At 39.6% G+C, this 21,132-nt stretch overlaps 1 protein-coding gene across 2 annotated transcripts in view; it reads left to right on the top strand.

Moving 5' to 3' along the window:
- RAD51 (RAD51 recombinase) overlaps positions 1–19,738 on the top strand; it is a 30,940-nt gene extending 11,202 nt beyond the window's left edge. The window contains exons 3-9 of one of the 2 annotated variants that reach the window (XM_061182242.1): positions 1,212–1,329; positions 3,259–3,350; positions 9,663–9,757; positions 17,971–18,084; positions 18,434–18,563; positions 18,783–18,904; positions 19,615–19,738. In XM_061182242.1, coding sequence (XP_061038225.1) covers positions 1,212–1,329; positions 3,259–3,350; positions 9,663–9,757; positions 17,971–18,084; positions 18,434–18,563; positions 18,783–18,904; positions 19,615–19,738 — 795 coding nt within the window. The remainder of the gene's footprint in view (positions 1–1,211; positions 1,330–3,258; positions 3,351–9,662; positions 9,758–17,970; positions 18,085–18,433; positions 18,564–18,782; positions 18,905–19,614) is intronic. The other variant, XM_061182243.1, reaches the window with a different exon arrangement.
- Positions 19,739–21,132: the final 1,394 nt, after the last annotated feature.

Here is a 21,132-nt window from a genome sequence, read left to right as displayed (position 1 = left end):
TGCATTGGGTCTTCATTGCTGTGCGCAGGCTTTCTCTAGTTGCGGCGAGCGGGGGCTACTCTTCATTGCAGTGCGTGGGCTTCTCATTGCAGTGGCTCCTTTTGTTGTGGAGCATGGGCTCTAGTCGCCCGGGCTTCAGTAGTTGTGGCTCGTGGGCTCTAGAGCGCAGGCTCAGTAGTTGTGGCGCACGGGCTTAGTTGCTCCGCGGCATGTGGGATCTTTCCAGACCAGAGCTCAAACCCGTGTCCCCTGCATCGGCAGGCAGATTCTTAACCACTGTGCCACCAGGGAAGTCCCCCTATTTTAAAATTTTGGTATCAGCCTATAGACTGATCATTAATGATTTATCATTGACTACAAAGTAGGATTAAACGTTCTCAACCTTGACAGGGTAAAAGAAAATGTACATCTGACAGAGATGGAAAAGTAGGTGTGGAGGGAGCAAAAATCAAGGACAAATGTCCTCATTTAACAAAGTAGAAAGTTAAGAGATACATTCTGTGGTTGATAGAACAGGAAATGAAGGTTTAAATATGTAGGACTTTGTACTGTATTGTCAGGCAAAGTACATATGTGTTGGTCTATCAGTTTTTTATTTTTAACTACATGAATGTATTACTTAATTGGCAATTTAAAAATTAATCTTCTTGGAGTCTCTAAATTAATTTATCCCTTATTTGCCAGAGAGATAAAATAATCCTAGAACTAGAACTACTAGTATTTTGATAACTTTTTTAAAAAATTTATTTATTTTATTTATTTATTTATTTTTGGCTGCGTTGGGTCTTCGTTGCTGTGCGCGGGCTTTCTCTAGTTGCGGCGAGTGGGGGGCTACTCTTCACTGCGGTGCACGGGCTTCTCATTGCGGTGCCTTCTCTTGTTGCAGAGCACAGACTCTAGGTGCGCGGGCTTCAGTAGTTGTGGCATGTGGGCTCAGTAGTTGTGGCTCGCGGGCTCTAGAGTGCAGGCTCAGTAGTTGTGGCGCCTGGGCTTAGTTGCTCCACAGCATGTGGGATCTTCCCAGACCAGGACTTGAACCCTTGTCCCCTGCATTGGCAGGCGGATCCTTAACCACTGCACCACCAGAGAAGCCTGATAACTTTTTAAAGAGAGATCATTCTGGAAATTTTGTTGGATGTTATCTCTTCCCACTGTATGCCTGGTTTTACTAAGCGTATTTCATCGATTTGGCATTTCTTATTTTTCCCCAGACTGAGGCAGCTAAATTAGTTCCAATGGGTTTCACCACTGCAACTGAGTTCCACCAAAGGCGGTCTGAGATCATACAGATTACTACCGGCTCCAAAGAGCTTGACAAACTACTTCAAGGTATAGTAATCCCTTATCCTATGTTGTGAACTGCGGTTAGCAAAGCATCCAGGTTATAGAACATAACTAAATAAAATATTGGGGTTGGGTTTATGTGTTAGATAGAATTAAGAAAGAGAAGTATTCACATTGAAGAAGGAAGACCGCTGGAGGGTGGTACTTGACTTAAAAAATACTAAAATTATCTGCCAATTAAATAATTTAATCTCCATTTAATATTGCATTCTGAGAGTAAGCTCCCTCTGCCTAAAGAAATAATTATAACCTTTTATCTACCACAAGGTAGAAAATCTGATGACTGGTTAAAACACTCCATGCTTGAATACTACATTGTAGTATCAATACATTGTAGTGCACAGTAATCTTCAGGACTTTATGGAAAGCTGTAAAGTTTTTGAACTTTTGAAAGCACTGCTGTCCTAAATTTTTGCAAAGTTAGATTTGGTCCTTGTTGCTTACCCAAATATTCGATCATTCAAGTTTCCTTTTTTTTTAGGGCACAAAATAGCATGGGTTCAGGAATCACACTCAAATTTGAGCGTTTGCTTTCTCTTCTGTTCCCCCTCTCAGCATTTACTGGCTGTATTACATGGTGCAAACTACTTATTGTGTTCTACGCCTCGGTTTTTTTATCTTCATAATGAGGACAAAAAGACCTCCTACCGGGACTTCCCTGGTGGCGCAGTGGTTAAGAATCCGCCTGCCAATGTAGCAGACATGGGTTCAAACCCTGGTCCAGGAAGATCCCACATGCCGCAGAGCAACTAAGCCCATGGGCCACAACTACTGAGCCTGCGCTCTAGAGCCCACGAGCCACAACTACTGAGCCCGCGCGCCTAGATCCCGTGCTCCACAACAAGAGAAGCCACTGCAATGAGAAGCCCGTGCACCACAACGAAGAGTAGCCCCTGCTCGCCACAACTAGAGAAAGCCCGCGCGCAGCAACGAAGACCCAATACAGCCATAAATAAATAAATTTATTAAAAAAAAGACTTCCTACCTTATAAGTTATTGGAATTAAAAGAATTGATATATATATAAATACATAGCACAATGCCAGATACACAAGAGACATTTGGTAAACATTAGATATTATTTATAATTTATTTTTTTAAATGACTGCTTATTGACTTGTGATGGCATAGTTCTGTATATTGATTGTGGTGATAGTGAAATGAAGCTACAGATGTGATAAAATTGCATAGAACTACACACACACAAATGAGTGCATATATACCTGGAGAAATCTGAATAAGCTCTGTGGATTGTATCCATGTCAGTTTTCTGATATTGATACCGTATTATAGTTATGTAAAACGTTAACATTGGGGGAGACTGGATGAAGAATTCACGGGCCCTCTCTACATTTCTTTGAAATTTTCTATGAATCTAGAATTATTTCAAAATAAGTATTTTTAAAATTACTGCTTGTTGAAAATTGGGTTTCTAAATTATGTAAACATCTTTCTGATGAGCTCCTAGGACATTTCTTTTTTTAATAAATATAAGTTTATTTATTTATTTATTTTTGGCTGCGTTGGGTCTTCATTGCTGCGTGTGGACTTTCTCTAGTTGCGGTGAGCGGGGGCTACTCTTCATTGCGGTACATGGACTTCTCATTGCGGTGGCTTCTGTTGTTGCGGAGCATCTGCTCTAGGCACATGGGCTTCAGTAGTTGTGGCACGCAGGCTCAGTAGTTGTGGCTTGTGGGCTCTAGAGTGCAGGTTTAGTAGTTGTGGCGCACGGGCTTAGTTGCTCTGCAGCATGTGGGATCTTCCCGGACCAGGGATCAAACCCATGTCCCCTGCACTGGCAGGTGGATTCTTGACCACTGCGCCACCAGGGAAGTCCCCCTAGGACATTTCTATGATTATTGTTTCTAAATATTTGTATTGTGCTAAGAGGTGTTTCTTATTGCTCTTCTATTAGGAGGAATTGAGACTGGATCCATCACAGAGATGTTTGGAGAATTCCGAACTGGGAAGACCCAGATCTGTCATACGTTGGCTGTAACATGCCAGGTGAGGTGTTGGGGCTCTAACTAATCAGATCAGCAAGAATGTGTTGATTCCTGTTATTAGCAAGCATCTGTTAGCATGGACAAAAAATGCACTTTCTCTGTTTTCAAGAATGCTATAGCTAGGGGAACTTCCCGGGCCATCCAGTGGTTAAGACTCCGCTTCCACTGCAAGGTTCGATTCCTGGTTGGGGAACTAAGATCCTGCATGCCACGTGGCTTGGCCAAAAAAGAAAAAAAAAAGAATACTATAGCTAGTTAGAAGATAGACTGCTACTGCAAAACTTCCACAGCGTAGAAACTTTCAGATTATTAATTTCATATACTTTCTTACCAACCATTAGGCCTCCCCTGGCTTCACCTGCCCTCTTCACTAGTTTATATTGTATGATTCTTCATTAAAGTCATTCCTTTACAGATACCCTCAGATTTACATCCCCCATCTGAAGAGATGCCATTCCTAGATAAACCCTATCTGTCTTTTCAGTGCCTGTTCCCAAGTAGCTGATGATACTGGAGAAAAATCCTAACATAAAGGTGATTGGCATCACTTTAAATTCAAGATGACAGACTTTAAGTTAACATTCAATACTGCTTGGCAGACCTACTGAGTTTCTCCTCTGAAAAAGGTTGAATTCAGGCAAACTTTTTCCCACTCAGTAGGACAGTTATCTCATACTTTGTCCTTTCTTCTCAAACCTTCATGCTTCTCTTCAACCCTCACTCTTAGCCAAATGACCTAACCTGTTTTTCACATCAAAACTATAAAACCCACCTACCTTTTTTTAAAAATTGATTTTATGAAGTATAGTTGATTTACAATGTTTTGTTAATTTCTGCTGTATAGCAAAGTGATTCAATTATACTAATATATACATTCTTTTTCATATTCTTTTCCATTATGGTTTATCACAGGATATTCTTTTTTTAATATTTATTTATTTATTTATTTATTATTCATTTTTATTTTCTTTTTCTTTTTGGCTGTGTCGGGTCTTAGTTGCGGTACACGGGATCTCTTCATTGAGGCATGCGGGATCTTTCATTGCGGTGCGCGGGCTTCTCTCTAGTTGTGGTGCGCGGGCTCCAGGGCGCACATGGGTTCTGTAGTTTGCGGCACGTGGGCTCTCTCATTGAGGCACGCTAGCTCAGTAGTTGTGGCAGGCGGGCTTAGTTGCCCCGCGGCATGTGGGATCTTAGTTCCCTGACCAGGGATCGAACCCATGTCCCCTTCATTGGAAGGTGGATTCTTTACCACTGGACCACCAGGGAAGTCCCTATCACAGGGTACTGAATGTAGTTCCCTGTGCTATACAATAGGACCGTGTTGTTTATCCATTCTATATATAATAGTTTGCATCTGCTAATCCTAAACTCCCAATCCATCTACCCCTGCCATCCCTCCATCGCCCCCCACCTCCAGCAACCAGAAGTTGCTTCTCTATGACTGTGAGTCTATTTCTGTTTCATAGATAGGTTCATTTGTGTCATATTTTAGGTTCCACATGTAAGTGATATCATATGGTATGTCTTTCTCTTTCTGACTTATTTCACTTAGTGTGATAATCTCCAGGTCCATCCATGTTGCTGCAGATGACAATAAAAAATACCCCTCAGCCCAACGATGTATTACTTTGGTAAACTCTAAAAAGGATTTCGGAGAGAGACAGTTTTATGGAAAGATGAGTTCAAAATTAGAGATGGTGGGTTTGAGGTGTTTTGAACAAAATGGCATTACAGATCTTCCTTGACATACGATGGGGTAACATCCTGATAAACCCATCGTAAGTTGAAAGTCATAGGTCACAAATGCATTTAATACACCTAACCTACTGAACATTGTAACTTAGCCCAGCCTACCTTAAACATGCTCAGAGCACTTACATTAGCCTACAGTTGGGCAAAATCATCTAATACAAAGCCTATTTTATAATAAAGTATTGAATATCTCATATGTAGTTTATTGAATACTGTACTGAAAGTGAAAAACAGAATGGTTGTAAGTGTACCAGCTGTTTACCCTTCGGCTCAGGCAGCTGACTGAGCACAGCACACTGCTGCTGCCCAGCATCATGAAAGTATTGTACAGCATATCGCTAGCCTGGGAAAAGATGGAAATTCAAATTTTGAAGTATGGTTTCTACTGAATTTGTATCACTGTCGCACCATGGTAAAGTTGAAAGATTGTAAGTCGAGCCATAGTTAAGTTAGGGACTATCTGTATTTGAATCTAGATAGATTATACTCACTTCTCCCATGGGCAAACTTACTGATGGAGTTGGAGAATAACTGAAAGGAAATCTGCCTCCTTTTATCATTATGACAGAGGGGGCTTCCTAGTATCTTTCCATTCAGTGTGAGTTCTTATCATCTCAATAACAGTCATTGTTGGAACTCATTTATAAATTTAAACATCAAATATAAATTGTTCTCTTTTGTGTATTTTTCCCTTATAAAACAAGTTATGAACTATCCTTCATAATTCACTCTGTATTTAAAAAGCACTTTATAAAAAATGTTTATTACATCATTGTAATGCAGTGCTATAGTTAAAGGTGGTATGTGCCATAAAAAAATATGGATTTTGTTAGGATCCTGTGTCTTGGGTAGGGTTCACATTTTAGTGAAACACATATATCTGCAGAGGCTAATATTATGAGACTGATTTTCTGAAGTTACCCTAGAAAATCTGTCTCCTCATTTTTTCATGTTACAGATATGCCCATCAGTCAATACTTCTGTCTTTCTTTCAATATTTATTTATTTATTTATTTAGGCTGTACCAGGTCTTAGTTGCGGCATGTGAACTCTTAGTTGCAGCATGCATGCAGGATCTAGTTCCCTGACCAGGGATCGCAGCTGGGCTCCTTCCATTGGGAGCGCGGAGTCTTATCCACTGGACCACTAGGGAAGTCCCGCCGTTTCTTGAGATAGGAAAATATTTTGGTTCTTCATGAATAAAAGTTTATCTAATAGCTAGAGGCCCAACTTGATGGTCTCCTGTTTTTCTCATCATTTTCCTTTCTCACTTGTCATTTTAATTGTGTTTCTCTCCTCAGTTGCTCTACTGATCTTTTCATTGCAACCAAAATGTCACCATATGACAGTCACATTAGGATTCTAGTATCAAGTAGACCTAAGCCATGTTGGCTCCATCTCATACATAACTCCTAGTAGAAAAAGAGTTAGGGGGATAGGAGAACTTTTAGGATAAGAGGGGAAGCAATGAGAAGAGGAAGAGTGGTATAGTAAGCTGTAGAAGCTATAGCTTATTGCCCAAAGCACCATTAGAAAATTGTTAGCTAAAGGGAAATAGGAGTGTTTAAAATAACACCCAGACATGGGTCATTTGACATGATATGTGACCTTTTTAAATAGAAATGATTTCCCCATGTTGTTTTGTGTTTTTTCAATCTTATTTTTTTTTAATTTATTTGTCATATTTATTTTATTTTTGGCTGCATTGGGTCTTCGTTGCTGCGCGCAGGCTTTCTCTAGTTGTGTTGAGCGGGGGCTACTCTTCGTTGCAGTGCGCAGGCTTCTCATTGCGGTGGCTTCTCTTGTTGTGGAGCACGGGCTCTAGGCGCGGGCTTCAGTAGTTGTGGCTCGCGGGCTCTAGAGTGCAGGCTCAGTAGTTGTGGCCCATGGGCTTAGTTGCTCTGCGGCATGTGGGATCTTCCCGGACCAGGGCTTGAACCTGTGTCCCCTGCGTTGGCAGGTGGATTCTTAACCACTGCAGCACCAGGGAAGCCCCACCCCCACCCCATGTTGTTTTGACAGGGATTCATGTGGAATAAATATTTAAAGTACGTTACACAATATAGTTGCCATGGCAACTCAGCCTATCCCGCTGATGCTCTTAAGTTGTACAAACAGACTCCTATATTGGAAATGTTTATTAAGTTGTCAGATAATGCCTATTAATAAACAGAAGCAAAATTCTAAAATAAACATATCCTCTCTATAAAAATAACTGAACATTCACAGTTGGCTGAATAACTACGGATCTTTGATATTTTTTTCAGAGAAAAACAATTCTAATTCATTAATAATAGAAAGGATTACATGTCACCAGCCTAAGAGCTGGAACCAGAGGTATAGAGAGGATGTTAGATTACTATTTAAATCTAAACATTATCACCTCACATTTTTTCAGGTTTTCTCAACTTAATGAAGCGAAACCCCACTATGTATTAGATCTCTGTCTAATAGTGAAGTTATATAAAGTTGGGAGCCATACTTAGGTTACAAAAATGAATAGCCCATGCTTGTTCTAAGTTCTAGAATAATTTTAAAATTCTGAGAAGACAGTTTAACATAAGTAGCAATTTTAAATGCACATGCCCTTGACAGAAAATGTGTCTTACAGAACTTTTCACATATAGTCAAGAATAAATGTGTAAAGAATTTACACCATAGCATTATAAAATGGTGAAAGTTCAAAACTTGCATCACTACAAAATAGGAAGAAGAGTTAAATTATGGTACTAAGCAGGTATTGAAAATAGCTACTTTGGTGGTGTCCCAGCCCAATAACACAAGATGGCTGAAGTGGCACTGGGAGGGTGAGGTGGAGGAGACGAAATGCACTGGGGTGCAGAGCATATAGTCCATCCCCTTGTGACTGGCCCAGCAATACCCTGGGACCATGTCCACTTCTCTGCTGTCAGTCGGCCTACCAATGCCATGCCCAGCCACTCATGGCCTCCCTTCTGCCCAAGGAGGTCTATTTAGCTGGAAAAGAACTCCCTCTCATGCTAGCACTAAAGATACAAGAAAGTGAGAGAAGGGAGAACTTCATTCATCTTAATTCCTGGGGACTTAGCCCCCTGAATGTGAAGATTTTCTCCTCCCCCCAAACTGAGGCAGCTTCTGCTGTCTGTCCTCTTGGCCAGTGGTTTTAAACATTTCCTCTATCAAGACCCTCTTTTGCTATATACATATCCTTTGCTCCTTTCATGGATTCCTAAGATTTGAAAGATTTTTTCTGCCAACCTGCATAATGATAATGTAATCATTTCCCCCTTTCCAAATTAACAAAGCCTTCTGTAATTGAGTATATGCTAAAATCAGTGCCCTAAGAGGTGGAGGATATCATAAGTCTTCCAAGTACATTCTGTATGTCAGGCACTGTGCTAAACAGTTTACATGAATTATTTAATCTTCAAAACAGTGCAATAGGGAGATTTTATCTACATTTTACAGAAAATGTAGAAACTGAGAATTAATATTCTCAGGTTCACATAGCAAGTGGCAGAATCACATATAAAAAGTGTTTGTATGAAAATGTATAGAAAGTGATCTGGAAGAGGACTCCTGGGGAGATGGGAGTGATCAAGAAGAACTTTCAATTTTTTACTTTTTTCTATATTGTTTGAATTTTTAATACAAGCATGTAGTACTTTTGTAATTTTGAAAAAATACATTTTCTCAGAAATAGGAAAAGAAAATTTTGGCGCTACCAGGCACTTAATGTAAACTGTCCTGAGGGATTTTCCTCAAAATTTAAAGGTGTATTAGGCTCCAAAGTAGATTTCAAGGGTGGAAACTACACTTTAGCAGCATTCGCTTAAAATCTGTAGAACTCAGGGTGTCTGGCATGGGATAGGTAGCCTGAAACAGATTTCCCTGAGGAGCTCATAAGACAGTTTTCATGGCATTCCTCCATTTTCTTTCCTTTTTTAAAACTCTTTGTAGTCTTCCTTTTCTGCTTTTGTTCATTTTTAACATCTGTGTGTACAATTGGAGCAAACACCTTTTTATTCTTTCTTGCTCATACTGTAGACGTGCTAGGGATGCCCCTGGGGTATTTCCAGTCTCCTTTAGCAACCCTAAGGAATGAACTCTGCTCAATAAAGTGAAGTGTAAGTGTGGTCTGCATATGCTAAAATTAATTGGGTATTGGATCAGGGTCTCTTACTTATTAAAGCTAAGTAAATGATCTTCCAAATGTTTGTTGTCTTGAGATAATTGATCGGTCGTGTGTTGGTATACAGTCATAGAATTAAAAAAAAGAAATTAGAAGTTTTTATTTTAAAAAAAAGAATTTTGTCACCTACTTTGGTCTATATTTCCAAGCACTCCAACTCTGGCTAGACTCTAGCCTCACATGTTATGGGACACAATGAGCTTCATATCTGCTATTTCTATCAGAAGTATCAGAAGTGAATGCCTCCTCCCTACCTCTGATTGTCACTTTAAAGTGTTTTTTCCTTTTGCTTTATTGGGGGTGGGAGGAATTATAGACCCATCATGAGGAAGTTGGTCAGTTATATTAGAAGTACAGTGTCATTTCCACTGTTCTTTTTCTCTCTAGCTTCCCATTGACCGAGGTGGAGGTGAAGGAAAGGCCATGTACATTGACACCGAGGGTACCTTTAGGCCAGAACGGCTGCTAGCAGTGGCTGAGAGGTAGGTTACTGGATCAGATGAGAGAAATATGGCTCCATATGTCACTGTAGTGATTGCCAGGGTTAGTCTGGCTGAAGGGTGTTTCTTCTTCTCTCTTATTGCTCTGTATCCCAAAGTCATATGTGTGTTTCAAAAGAATAACCTTCCTTAGAGAAAAACATGCTTCTTTAGTCAAAAATCTATGAGTTGCTGTCAGACTGGATAAAAAACAAGATCCAACTATATGCTGCCTTCCAGAGAACCACTTAGATTCAAAGACACAAATAGGTTGAAACTAAAAGGATGGAAAAAAGATATTGCATGCAAACAGTAACCATAAGAGGGCTGGAGTGGCTGTACTAATATCAGACAAAATAGACTTTAAGACAAAAAAAAAAATCAGAGGCAAAGAGGAACGTTTTAGAACTAAAAGGTCAGTTCATCAGGAAGATATAACAAATGTAAACATATACAGACCTAATAGAGCCCCAAGATATGTGAAACACAAATTGATACAATTGAAGGGTGAAATAGACAATTCAAGCATAATCACTGGGGACTAATGCCTCACTTTCAATAATGGATAGAACATTTATCAGATGCCCTGATAAAGAGCATCTACAAAAAACCTACAGCTAGCATCATTTTAATGGTAAAAATCTGAATATTTTCTCCGTAAGATTGGAAATAAGGCAAGGATCTCCACTCTCACTACTTATGTTCCACATTGTACTGTAGATCCTAGCCAGTGCAGTCAGGCAAGAAAATGAAATAAAAGGCATCCAGATTGGAATGGAAGATGTAAACTATCTTTATTCACCAATGATATGATACTGTATGTAGAGAATCCTTAGGAAACTACACACAAAAAACTGCTAGAACTAAATTAGTTTGTCGCAGGATGCAATCTCAATATGAAAAATCCATTGTACTTCTGTATACTATAAATGAACAATTCAAGAATTAAGAAAATAATTCCATTCACAGTAGTGTCAAAAAGAATAAAATACTTAGTAATAAACTTAACAGAAGTTCAAGACTTGTACACTAGGGACTTCCCGGTGCAGGAGGCCTGGGTTCGATCCCTGGTCGGGGAACTAGATCTTGCATGCCGCAACTAAGACCCGGAATAGCCAAAATAAATATTTAAAAAAAAAAAAAAGGACTAGTACACTGAAAACTAACATTGCTGAGAGAAATTGAAGATCTGCATAGAGAAACATTCCACATTCATGGATTGGAAGGTGCAATATTATTAAAATGGTAAGGGAGTTCCCTGGTTGCCTAGTGGTTAGGATTCTGGGCTTTCACTGCTGTGGCCCAGGTTCAGTCCCTGGTCAGGGAACTGAGATCCTGCAAGCCGAGGTGCGGCAAAAAAAAAAAAAAAAAAAAAACTACCCTCAAATTGATCTATAAGTTCAACACAATGCCTATTGAAATTCACCAAGACTTTTTGCTGAAATTGACAAGGTGATTATAAATTAATATGGAAATGTCAAGGACCCAGAATAGCCAAAACATTCTTGGGAGGAAAAAAAGAACAAAATTGGAGGTCTCAGTCTTCCCAGTTTTAAAACTTACTATAAACAACAGTAATCAAGACAGTGTGGTGCTGCCATAAGGATAGACATATGGATCAATGGAACAGAATTGAGAGTTCAGAAATAAACTGTTTCGGGACTTCCCTGGTGGCACAGTGGTTGAGAATCTGACTGCCAGTGCAGGGGACACGGGTTCGATCCCTGGTCCGGGAAGATCCCACATGCCACGGAGCAACTAAGCCCATGCACCACAACCACTGAGCCTGCGCTCTAGAGCCCGTGAGCCACAACTACTGAGGCCCACGCACCCAGAGCGTGTGCTCCACAACAAGAGAAGCCACCGCAATGAGAAGCCAGCACACCACAACGAAGAGTAGCCCCCGCTCGCTGCAACTAGAGAAAGCCCGTGTTCAGCAATGAAGACCCAACACAGCCAAATAAATAAATAAATTTGTAAGAAAAAAAGAAACTGTTTCACTTATAGTCACTTGATTTTTGACAAAGGTGAAAGACAGTTTAGTGGAGGAAATAATAGTCTTTTTAATAAATGGTGCTAATGTAGTTGGATATCCACATGCAAAAAAGATAAATTTAGACCCTTACCTTACACTATACATGAAAGTTAACTAAAAATGGATACCATTCTGGTGATTCCTCAGAAAATTAAACGTAGAATTACAATATGATTCAGGAATTCCACTTCTGGGTATATACTCAAAAGAATTGAAAGCAGGGACTCAGATAGTTACACACCAGTATTCATGGCAGCCCTGTTCACAATAGTCAAAAGGTAGAAACAACCCAAGTATCCATCAACAGTTGAATGGATAAACTAAATGTCCTATATACATACAATGGAAAATTATTCTCAAAATGGAAGGAAATGCTCACAGTATGCTACAACGTGGATGAACCTTGAAAACATTATGCTAAGTGAAATAAGCCAGTTGCAAAAGGACAAATGTATGATTCCTCCTATATGAGGTACTTAGAGTCAAATTCATAAAGACAGAAAGTGGAATGGTGGTTGCTAGGGGCAGGGGTGAGGAGAATGGGGGGTTATTGTTTAATGGGTACAGAGTTTCAGTTTGGGATGGTGAAAAAATTCTGGACATGGATGGTAGTGATGGTTGCACAACGGGAATGTACTTACTGCCATTGGACTGTACACTTTAAAAAGATTAAAATGGTAAATTTTATGTTATGTATATTTACTGTATATATATATTTTTTAAAGAATGATAGTCCTATATTTAGCTAAAGTTATAAAACTTTTAGGAAAAAAACAGAAAATCTTTGTGACCTTGAAGTAGGCAAAGTTTTCTTAGATACAACACCAGAAAGCATAGTCTATGAAAGAAAAAAACGATAATACAGAGTCAGTTTTCATTTAATCAAAATTTGAAACTTCTGTGCTTCAAAGAGCACTATCAAGAAAATAAAAAGACAACCCAAAGAATGTGAGAAAATATTTGCAAATCATATATCTGATAAGGTTCTAGTATCAAGAATATATAAAGAACTCTCACAACCCAGCAGTAAGACACCCCAATTAAGAAATGGGCAAAGGACTTGTATAGACATTTCTCCAAAGCAGATGTAAAATGGCCAATAAGCACATGAAGAGATGCTCAACATTATTAGTCAAGAGGAAATGCAAATTAAAACCACAGTGAGATACCACCACTAGGATGGCTGTAATGAAAAAGATAGTAACAAGTGTCAGGGAGGATGTGAAGAAACTGGAACCCTAATACATTGCTGGTGAGAATGTAAAATTGTGCAGTCACTTTGGAAGAAAACAATGTGGCAGTTAAACATAAATTTGTCGTATAGCCCAGCAATTTCACTCTGGTTATGTACCCAAGAGATATGAAAACATGTCCACACAGAGACTTGTTTGTGGATGTTTATAGTATTGTTATAGTAGCCAAAACCTGGAAACAACCCAATTGTCCATCCACTGAACGAATAAAATCTGGTTGATCCATACAATAGACCACTATTCAACAATTAAAAGGAATGAAGTACTGATACTTGTTACAGCATGGATGACCCTCAAAAAACATGCTAAATGATAGAAGCTAGACATAAAAGACCACATATGATTCCATTTATATGAAATTTCCAGAAAGAAAATCTGTAGCGGGAATTCCCTGGCAGTCCAGTGGTTAGGACTTCGTGCTTCCACTGTAGGGGGCATGAGTTCGATCCCTGCTCGGGGAACTAAGATCCAGCATGCCATGAGGCAAGGCCCAAAAAAAAAGAAAAAAAATCTAGAGAGACAGTAGATTCGTGGTTGCCTGGGACAGGGAGTAGAAACAGAAAGTAACTGCATATAGACTTGAGAAATCTTTCTGAGCAATGGAAATGTTCTAAAACTGAATTATGAAAGTCATTGAATTTTACACTTAAAACAGGTCAATTTTATGGTATATAAATTATTCCTCAGAAAAGCTGGTGAAGAATTTGTTCATTTTTCTACATCCCCTAATATAGCTTTCAAATAAACTCTCAAAATTGTTTTACTTAATTTTCCCTTGTCTAGGGTCAAATGTGATCATTTGACCCCTACCACACATTTTACTGAAACCTAGTGATTAAATGGAATTTAATTGCATGTTGAGATGTCAGATTCACATTGGAACCTGCCTGGCTAAGTTGAGAATTTTCTTTTCTAATTCGTTTATAATTATAACCAAATTCTCTTTCCCAGTTTACAATTTGAGGAATCCAAGTCATCGAATGTACACCACTGAGGCATAAAATTAGGTCGGAACAGTAATTGTAGCTCTTTGCTTCTGCTTACAAAATCCCTGTCAAGAAGAAAGAATTACTTTCTTGCGACCTGATCTTAGTTTTCTAAAGATGAGTATACTAAAATGTATCTTCCCTCCCCAAGTTGTTTTTGGTGTTCTACAGAGATCACACTTTTAATTTTTAAGTATGCTGTTTTATTAGTTGAAGAGTTCTTTGGGATAAAGTCATTAAGATTTTGTCCAGTAATATAAATGGGTGTTCAGATAGGATATATGAGACAGTAGAATGTTGGCTATGAGGACTGGGACTTTGTTTTGATCACTTGCTGTATCCCCTAGCCCTCGAACAGAGCATTCAGTATTTGTTAGTGAATTAATACTTATTAATTGGAGCCATGTTTATGGCTGTTTTTGTCAACTGAAAGAAAAATGTTTAAATAGAAATTTCATTAATCATTTCAGTCACTTCTACCTATCAGGAAAAATTTTTATAACTGAATTTCTGTTTATGTACATTGCATTTAAATTTATATTTCTGAGAAAGTTACAGGACAGGGCCTCCTCAAGATAATTAATACCTAATTTCCTTTCACAAGAGAACAACCCTCACTGATTAAGTTTTGCCATGCCTATTGAAGAATATTAACCCACATTCAGGTGACTAGCTCAGGGGGTCTAAGACTAGTCCTCAGTATAGCTGCATTAGCATCACCTGAGAAATTGTTCGAAATGCAAATCCTCTGATTCCACTCCAGATCTATTGAATTAGAAACAATCAAGAGACTCTGAGGATAGGGTCCAGCAATCTGGTTTTGGTTTTTTGTTTTGTTTTTTTCTGGCCATGATGCACAGCATGCCGGATCTTAGTTCCCCAACCACGGATTGAACCCGTGCCCCCTGCAGTGGAAGTGCAGAGTCTTAACCACTGGACCACCAGGGAAGTCCCCAGCAATCTGTTTTAACAAGCTCTCCATGTGATTGGGATGCTTGCTAAAGTTTGAGAACCATGGCCACAATTGCTAGCTACAGTGTCCCTACCTTTTTTGAATGTTCTTTTAAGTACTATGAAAGAGAGAATGCCAGAACCCCCTTGAGGCAATACAGCTGTTTTTCAAACTTGTATGTTAAGAATCACCTGAAGAGGCTTCCCTGGTGGCACAGTGGTTAAGAATCCGCCTGCCAATGCAGGGGACACCGGTTCGAGCCCTGGTCCGGGAAGATCCCACATGCCCCGTAGCAACCAAGCCCGTGTGCCACAACTACTGAGCCTGCGCTCTAGAGCCCACGAGCCACAACTGCTGGAGCCCGTGCTCGGCAACAAGAGAAGCCACTGCAATGAGAAGCCCGCACACCGCAGAGAAGAGTAGCTCCCCACGCGCCGCAACTAGAGAAAGCCCACACGCGGCAAGGAAGACCCAACGCAGCCAAAAAAAAAAAAAAAAACACCTCAAGTGATTTTTTTTTTTAATTTATTTTTTTAATTTTTGGCTGCGTTGGGTCTTCGTTGCTGCGCGTGGGGGGCTACTCGTCTCTGCGGTGGCTTCTCTTGTTGCCGAGCACGGGCTCTAGGCACACGGGCTTCAGCAGTTGTGGCTCGTGGGCTCAGTAGTTGTGGCACACGGGCTTAGTTGCTCCGTGGCATGTGGGGTTTTCCCGGACCAGGGCTCGAACCGGTGTCCCCTGCATTGGCAGGCAGACTCTAAACCACTGGGCCACCAGGGAAGTCCTATTTGTTTTCTTTTTGAGAATAGCCATTCTGACAGGTGTGAGGTAATATAGCTCATTGTGGTTTTAATTTGCATTTCCCTTGTGATTAGTGATATTGAGCATCTTTTCATGTGCCAGGTGTTTGTTAAATATGCAAATTATCACAACTCTTCCCTGAACATTGTAATTCATTAAGTCTGGTTTAGACCTAGGAATTTAATTTTTTTAACAGAGTATTGTTATCCTGAGGAAGTTCTGGAAACACTAAGAGAAGTTGCTTATTTCCAACCAACTTTTTCCAAGTTATGGGAATTGAAAGTTCTATGTGCTGCTTCAGGAATGTAAGCACAGAGATCCCAATAGTCGTCTTTGTGAACTCTGTTGAGAGAAAAGCCAGGATGACTCTTTGTTTTTCTAGTAAGTCTTCCATATTCTGACAGCAAAAGATAATCTCTGTTCCTGATAGTAGATTATATCAATGTTTCTTGAGGCAAGACTAGAAGACTTGTGCAGTACAGTACTTAGGCCTCTTCAGTCTTTTTTTCTGTCTTATAGTCATGATTTAAATAAAGAAAATTTTATCTCCTTATTCCCATTTGGTCAGGATCCCAAGGTAAAACTCTATCTTCACTTCATTTTCTTATCTCCATGCCCAGACTCAACAAATTCATCATCATCAATCCACTTAATACAAGAGCTAAACTTCCATTTCTGTTGATAATGGTGAAGAATAGCTGGTGAAATGTCCAGGAAAGTGCAAAGACTGCATGTGCCTAATATGATGAATCAATTCATCATAAGATGTGGAAAATTCAGTTGGATAGAGTGGGATCTCCTGATATCAAGGTTCAGCTTATTGCAGTGTTATTTCAAGTGCTAGAACATTCTTTTGTTTTTCTATTCTTTTGGGTAGGAAAAATGAGAGGAAAACTATTTACTAAAGCTAAGTCTCAGAAAAATAGGTTTGACACAGTGTATGCTTTTGTAATGATCAGAATCTACATAGAATAGACTACTTTTAAAAGACTGGTAAAATCTTAAGCATAGAAGTTTTTGGTTCTCAAGGAATTATAGCACACTGATTTTGTTTAAACAGATTATCTTTTGAACTGTTACATAAGGGAGTCAGTATTATACTTTTGGACTATAATGATTTTAGGTAACATTAATATGAAAATATTACTTGAGTTAAAGTGATGGTATATAATTCTCTTTTGGTTTGGGTTATAGATAAAAGCTGTATTCAGCAACATTTATTCAGAATGTACTAGGTATAAAAAAAAATGTGCTAGTTGGAAAGGCCTAGTCTTTTCCCTCAAGGAATTTGTTGTCTAGTGAAAGAATGGCAGGCAGCTCCTCACAAGTGCCATAGAAAAGCCTGAATCAAGTTTTCTGGAAGTGCAGAAGAGGGAGAATCACGTCTGTTTGAGAGGTACAGGGAAGCTTTTATAAAAGTGCAGGTATTTAGTTGTCTTGATAGATGGATAAATCAAACTACCTTTGAAGAAATGGGGTCCCATTAGCATACATTTAATGAGAAGTTGTCTTACTTGGACCACCTTGAGTATTCATGTCTTAGGTAGCAGTTACAAAGGTGAGAAAATATAGATTTTTCTAAGAAAATAGGAAGTATTTTTAAATGCAAAGGGAAGAAAAATCATTATTGAGGTATAAGATGAATTAAGGTATCACTTATTTAACCATACTAGATACATGTCACATATTCTATAACTGTAACTAGTTACTAGCAAGAAAAAAGGGGAGAATAGATGAAATATACTTATTTCTCTTAAACCTCTTACAGTATTGAGTCCTTAGAAGGTTTTTGAGCTTAGAAGGTTTTATTCCTATACAACAACAGTTTATATATTTTTTTAATTGATCTTTGAGTGATCATTGTTTTTGTTTCAGTCCTAATTCTGTCATGCTGCCCTTTGTTTTTCCAGGAGACCATTGTTTCCTTATATTTGGAAATTTCTCATTCTAGTTCAGGAGTCCTCGAAGAATAGATTTGATTTATTCTGAAGTCCTGCCAGGTAGATCTACTCTAAAGCAGTTGCTGTCATCTCTTTATAGTTTCCCTGGGCTTCCTAATAGAAAGGGAATTATATTCTTTAGCCTTCCTACTATCATTTCTTACCTACCCATCCAGGTAATTTCGTTGTTAGAGATGAATTTCTCATCTGCCTTAGTTCTGTGTGCAGCCTCAAAATGTTCTTTCTTCTAGATATGGCCTCTCTGGCAGTGATGTCCTGGATAATGTAGCATATGCTCGAGGGTTCAACACAGACCACCAGACCCAGCTCCTTTATCAAGCATCAGCCATGATGGTAGAGTCCAGGTATGTGGGCAATAGAAGATACTGAATATGTTCCCAGAGCCCTTACCCTGAATGTTGTACAGGCTATGGCCAATTTGATAGTAGCTTGAATTAGATATGGGGAGATTTAAGTTTTAGTTCCTATTTTGCCACTCTTGCTTTGTCGTTTAGGTCAAGTCACTTTTAAAATATGAAGCTATAATCCACCTGAACTTGTTGGAATTTTTTACTTTGTTATAGGGTTATTCAGAAATGGATGCTGTATAAATAAATAATATATAACTATAAATATAAAATTTCAGGGTAGTGGGAAAGAGCAGAATCTGACATGGGCTAGAAACAGGCTTCAGAGAATCCGTGTTCCCTGTAGGTATGCACTGCTAATTGTAGACAGTGCCACCGCCCTCTACAGAACAGACTATTCGGGTCGAGGTGAGCTTTCAGCCAGGCAGATGCACTTGGCCAGGTTTCTGCGGATGCTTCTGCGACTTGCTGATGAGGTAAGTTGTGGGGTAGGGACACAGAATGCCTACTTTCAGGGGCCATGAATTCTAGTAGCCTTGCTGGGAGGCCAGGATACCAGGGCCTGGTATCATCAAGATATCAGTTAGATATAGAGACTTCAATCATTCATTGCTTTGTGGGGGATAGGGGTGGCAGCAGTAAGTCTCTTGGAATGTCTGACCACAAAAAAATGACATTTATCCTTTCCCTGTCAGTTTGGTGTAGCAGTGGTAATCACCAACCAGGTGGTAGCCCAAGTGGATGGAGCAGCCATGTTTGCTGCAGATCCTAAAAAACCTATTGGAGGAAATATCATTGCTCATGCCTCAACAACAAGGTAAAGTGATGGGAGAGATGGCTTCATCATGGAGTGTCATATTAACTGTGCAATAGACATGAAGATAACATTTCCATTTGAACCTTGTTAACTGCTGCTGTTGTGTAATTAGACACAGGAGCCCTTGCTTAACCTAACTGTCATGCTCTGGTTAGAACAGGTGTTTGCTTTTAGTTCATAAAGGAATTAAAAGCTCTCATATGTGGAAGAATAAATATGAGCAACTGATGTCTCCCGTTATTTTTAAAAAGGTTTCAATATGGGAAATCCACTGCAGGGCAGGGGGTGAGCAGAAATGCATTCCTCTGGATTGGAAGTGCCCTAAGGCAGCGGTCCCCAACCTTTTTGGCACCAGGGACCAGTTTTGTGGAAGACGATTTTTCCACAGACAAGGGTGGGGGTAGTGGGGGGGTGGCCAGGATGGATGGTTCAGGCGGTAATGCAAGCGATGGGGAGCAGCAGGTGAAGCTTCGCTCACTCACCCTCTGCTCACCTCCTGCTGTGCGGCCCAGTTCCTAACAGGCTGCGGACCGGTACTGGTCCACGGCCCGGGGGTTGGGGACCCCTGCCCTAAGGAATAGAAAAAGATCCCCAAAGTCCTTCTAGGAAGTATATATGTCTAAAAAATTTTTAGACCTACCATAAATAGTCAGGAATCGAATTTTTTAATTATAATAACTTTGGTGCTTTGGTCTGTGTCTTTGTCCCAGACTGTACCTGAGAAAAGGAAGAGGGGAAACCAGAATCTGCAAAATCTATGACTCTCCTTGTCTTCCTGAAGCTGAAGCTATGTTTGCCATCAATGCGGATGGAGTAGGAGATGCCAAGGACTGAATCGTTGGTTTTTTTCCTGTGATAAACCTTAAGTGCTGCAGCCTAATGGAGAGGACTGCTCCCTGAGGTTCTTCACAGGCCTCTTCCTGTTGTGACTGCCAGGAAAAGGCTTCCAGGAAAACAGCTATTATATCGGCTTTTCTTATGGTGTAAACACGAGACAGGTCAGTAGTCACAAGCTGATCTGAAATGTTTATTCCTTCTAGAGTATATTAATCTCTATGTGAATTCTTTGGTTTGGGGGTGTAGGTATGAAGTACCTTTGACATCATAGTGCCTTGGGGTTGACTCAGGACTAACTGCTATTGGCCAATCTTATGTCTCTAAGAACTAACTAAAACTGGAGAGACCTGACTTCTCTCGCTGTCTGAATAATGTTGGGGAAAAAATGCCTGAGCTATGTGGCAAAGGGAGTGGGTCTCCTCACAGGTTTTTTTTTTCTCTGTCAGTAAAACTCTTAAATCAGAAGCAGGTAAAGTTTGTGTGTCTGAATTAGCTTATATAAGAATTTTTTTTAGATAAGGGGTATTGAGTAGGCCTGCTGGGCTACCAGCCCTTCACCATCTACTCTTTTTTAATGCTAAGAGCAATTCAAGATAGTTCTGGAATCTTAAACATTTCAGAAGCTCTTCAAGTAAGTAGATTCAATGTGGGACTGCTAATAAAGTAGTTATTTGTAGTGAATGTGCTGTTTATAGGAGTTATTCTGGTACAAGCTGAATATTTCAGGATAGGGCCTTCATAATATAGTTTTGGCTCTGGGTAGGGTGATCAGTTTCTATTGCTTTAAAATTGAAAATTTAAAAGGGAAGTCCCACATTCAGATGATTCATTTTATACTCCTTTAACCTAATAGAAGATCTCACAAGATGGCTACACCATGGCTTTCCTGTGGCCTTTGTTTTTATTCTTTAAGAAGTTTTGTATTGTATAGGGCTGGTTCTTGCCCAGATTATTCTACTTCAGGGGTTTGAGATACTCCTTCCTCTTCAAACTTCTACTCAGGATGGGTTCTAACCAACTCTTCCAATTTCAAAGGGCCTCTCGGCTAGTATTAGGAGGAGAGGCAGTGCAAATCTCTGCTGTTGCCTGTGTTGATCCTACTATATATAGGGAGATAGGAAGACACAATTTAATGCAACTTTGTTTTAAAAACAGTTCTGTTCCCTGACTTTATAGAACAGTGTACCTCCTAGGACTTCTTTCATTTCTACATTACAGAACAAACCTGGGATGAAATAATAAAGCCACAGTAACAGATTCTGGAATGGAAGCTTGGTTCTTAAATAAAAGCACCTCCATCTTTTAGTCCTATAAAGTATTTAAGTGACCTTGACCTAAAAACTTGTCTCAATTTTTCTTGTAGGGAGGATTTTCTTTTCAGATGGGATTAG

The sequence above is a fragment of the Eubalaena glacialis genome, chromosome 2 (genome assembly GCF_028564815.1).
Source record: "Eubalaena glacialis isolate mEubGla1 chromosome 2, mEubGla1.1.hap2.+ XY, whole genome shotgun sequence".
Taxonomy (NCBI): Eukaryota; Metazoa; Chordata; class Mammalia; order Artiodactyla; family Balaenidae; genus Eubalaena; species Eubalaena glacialis.
This window is presented reverse-complemented; position numbering and strand designations above follow the sequence as displayed.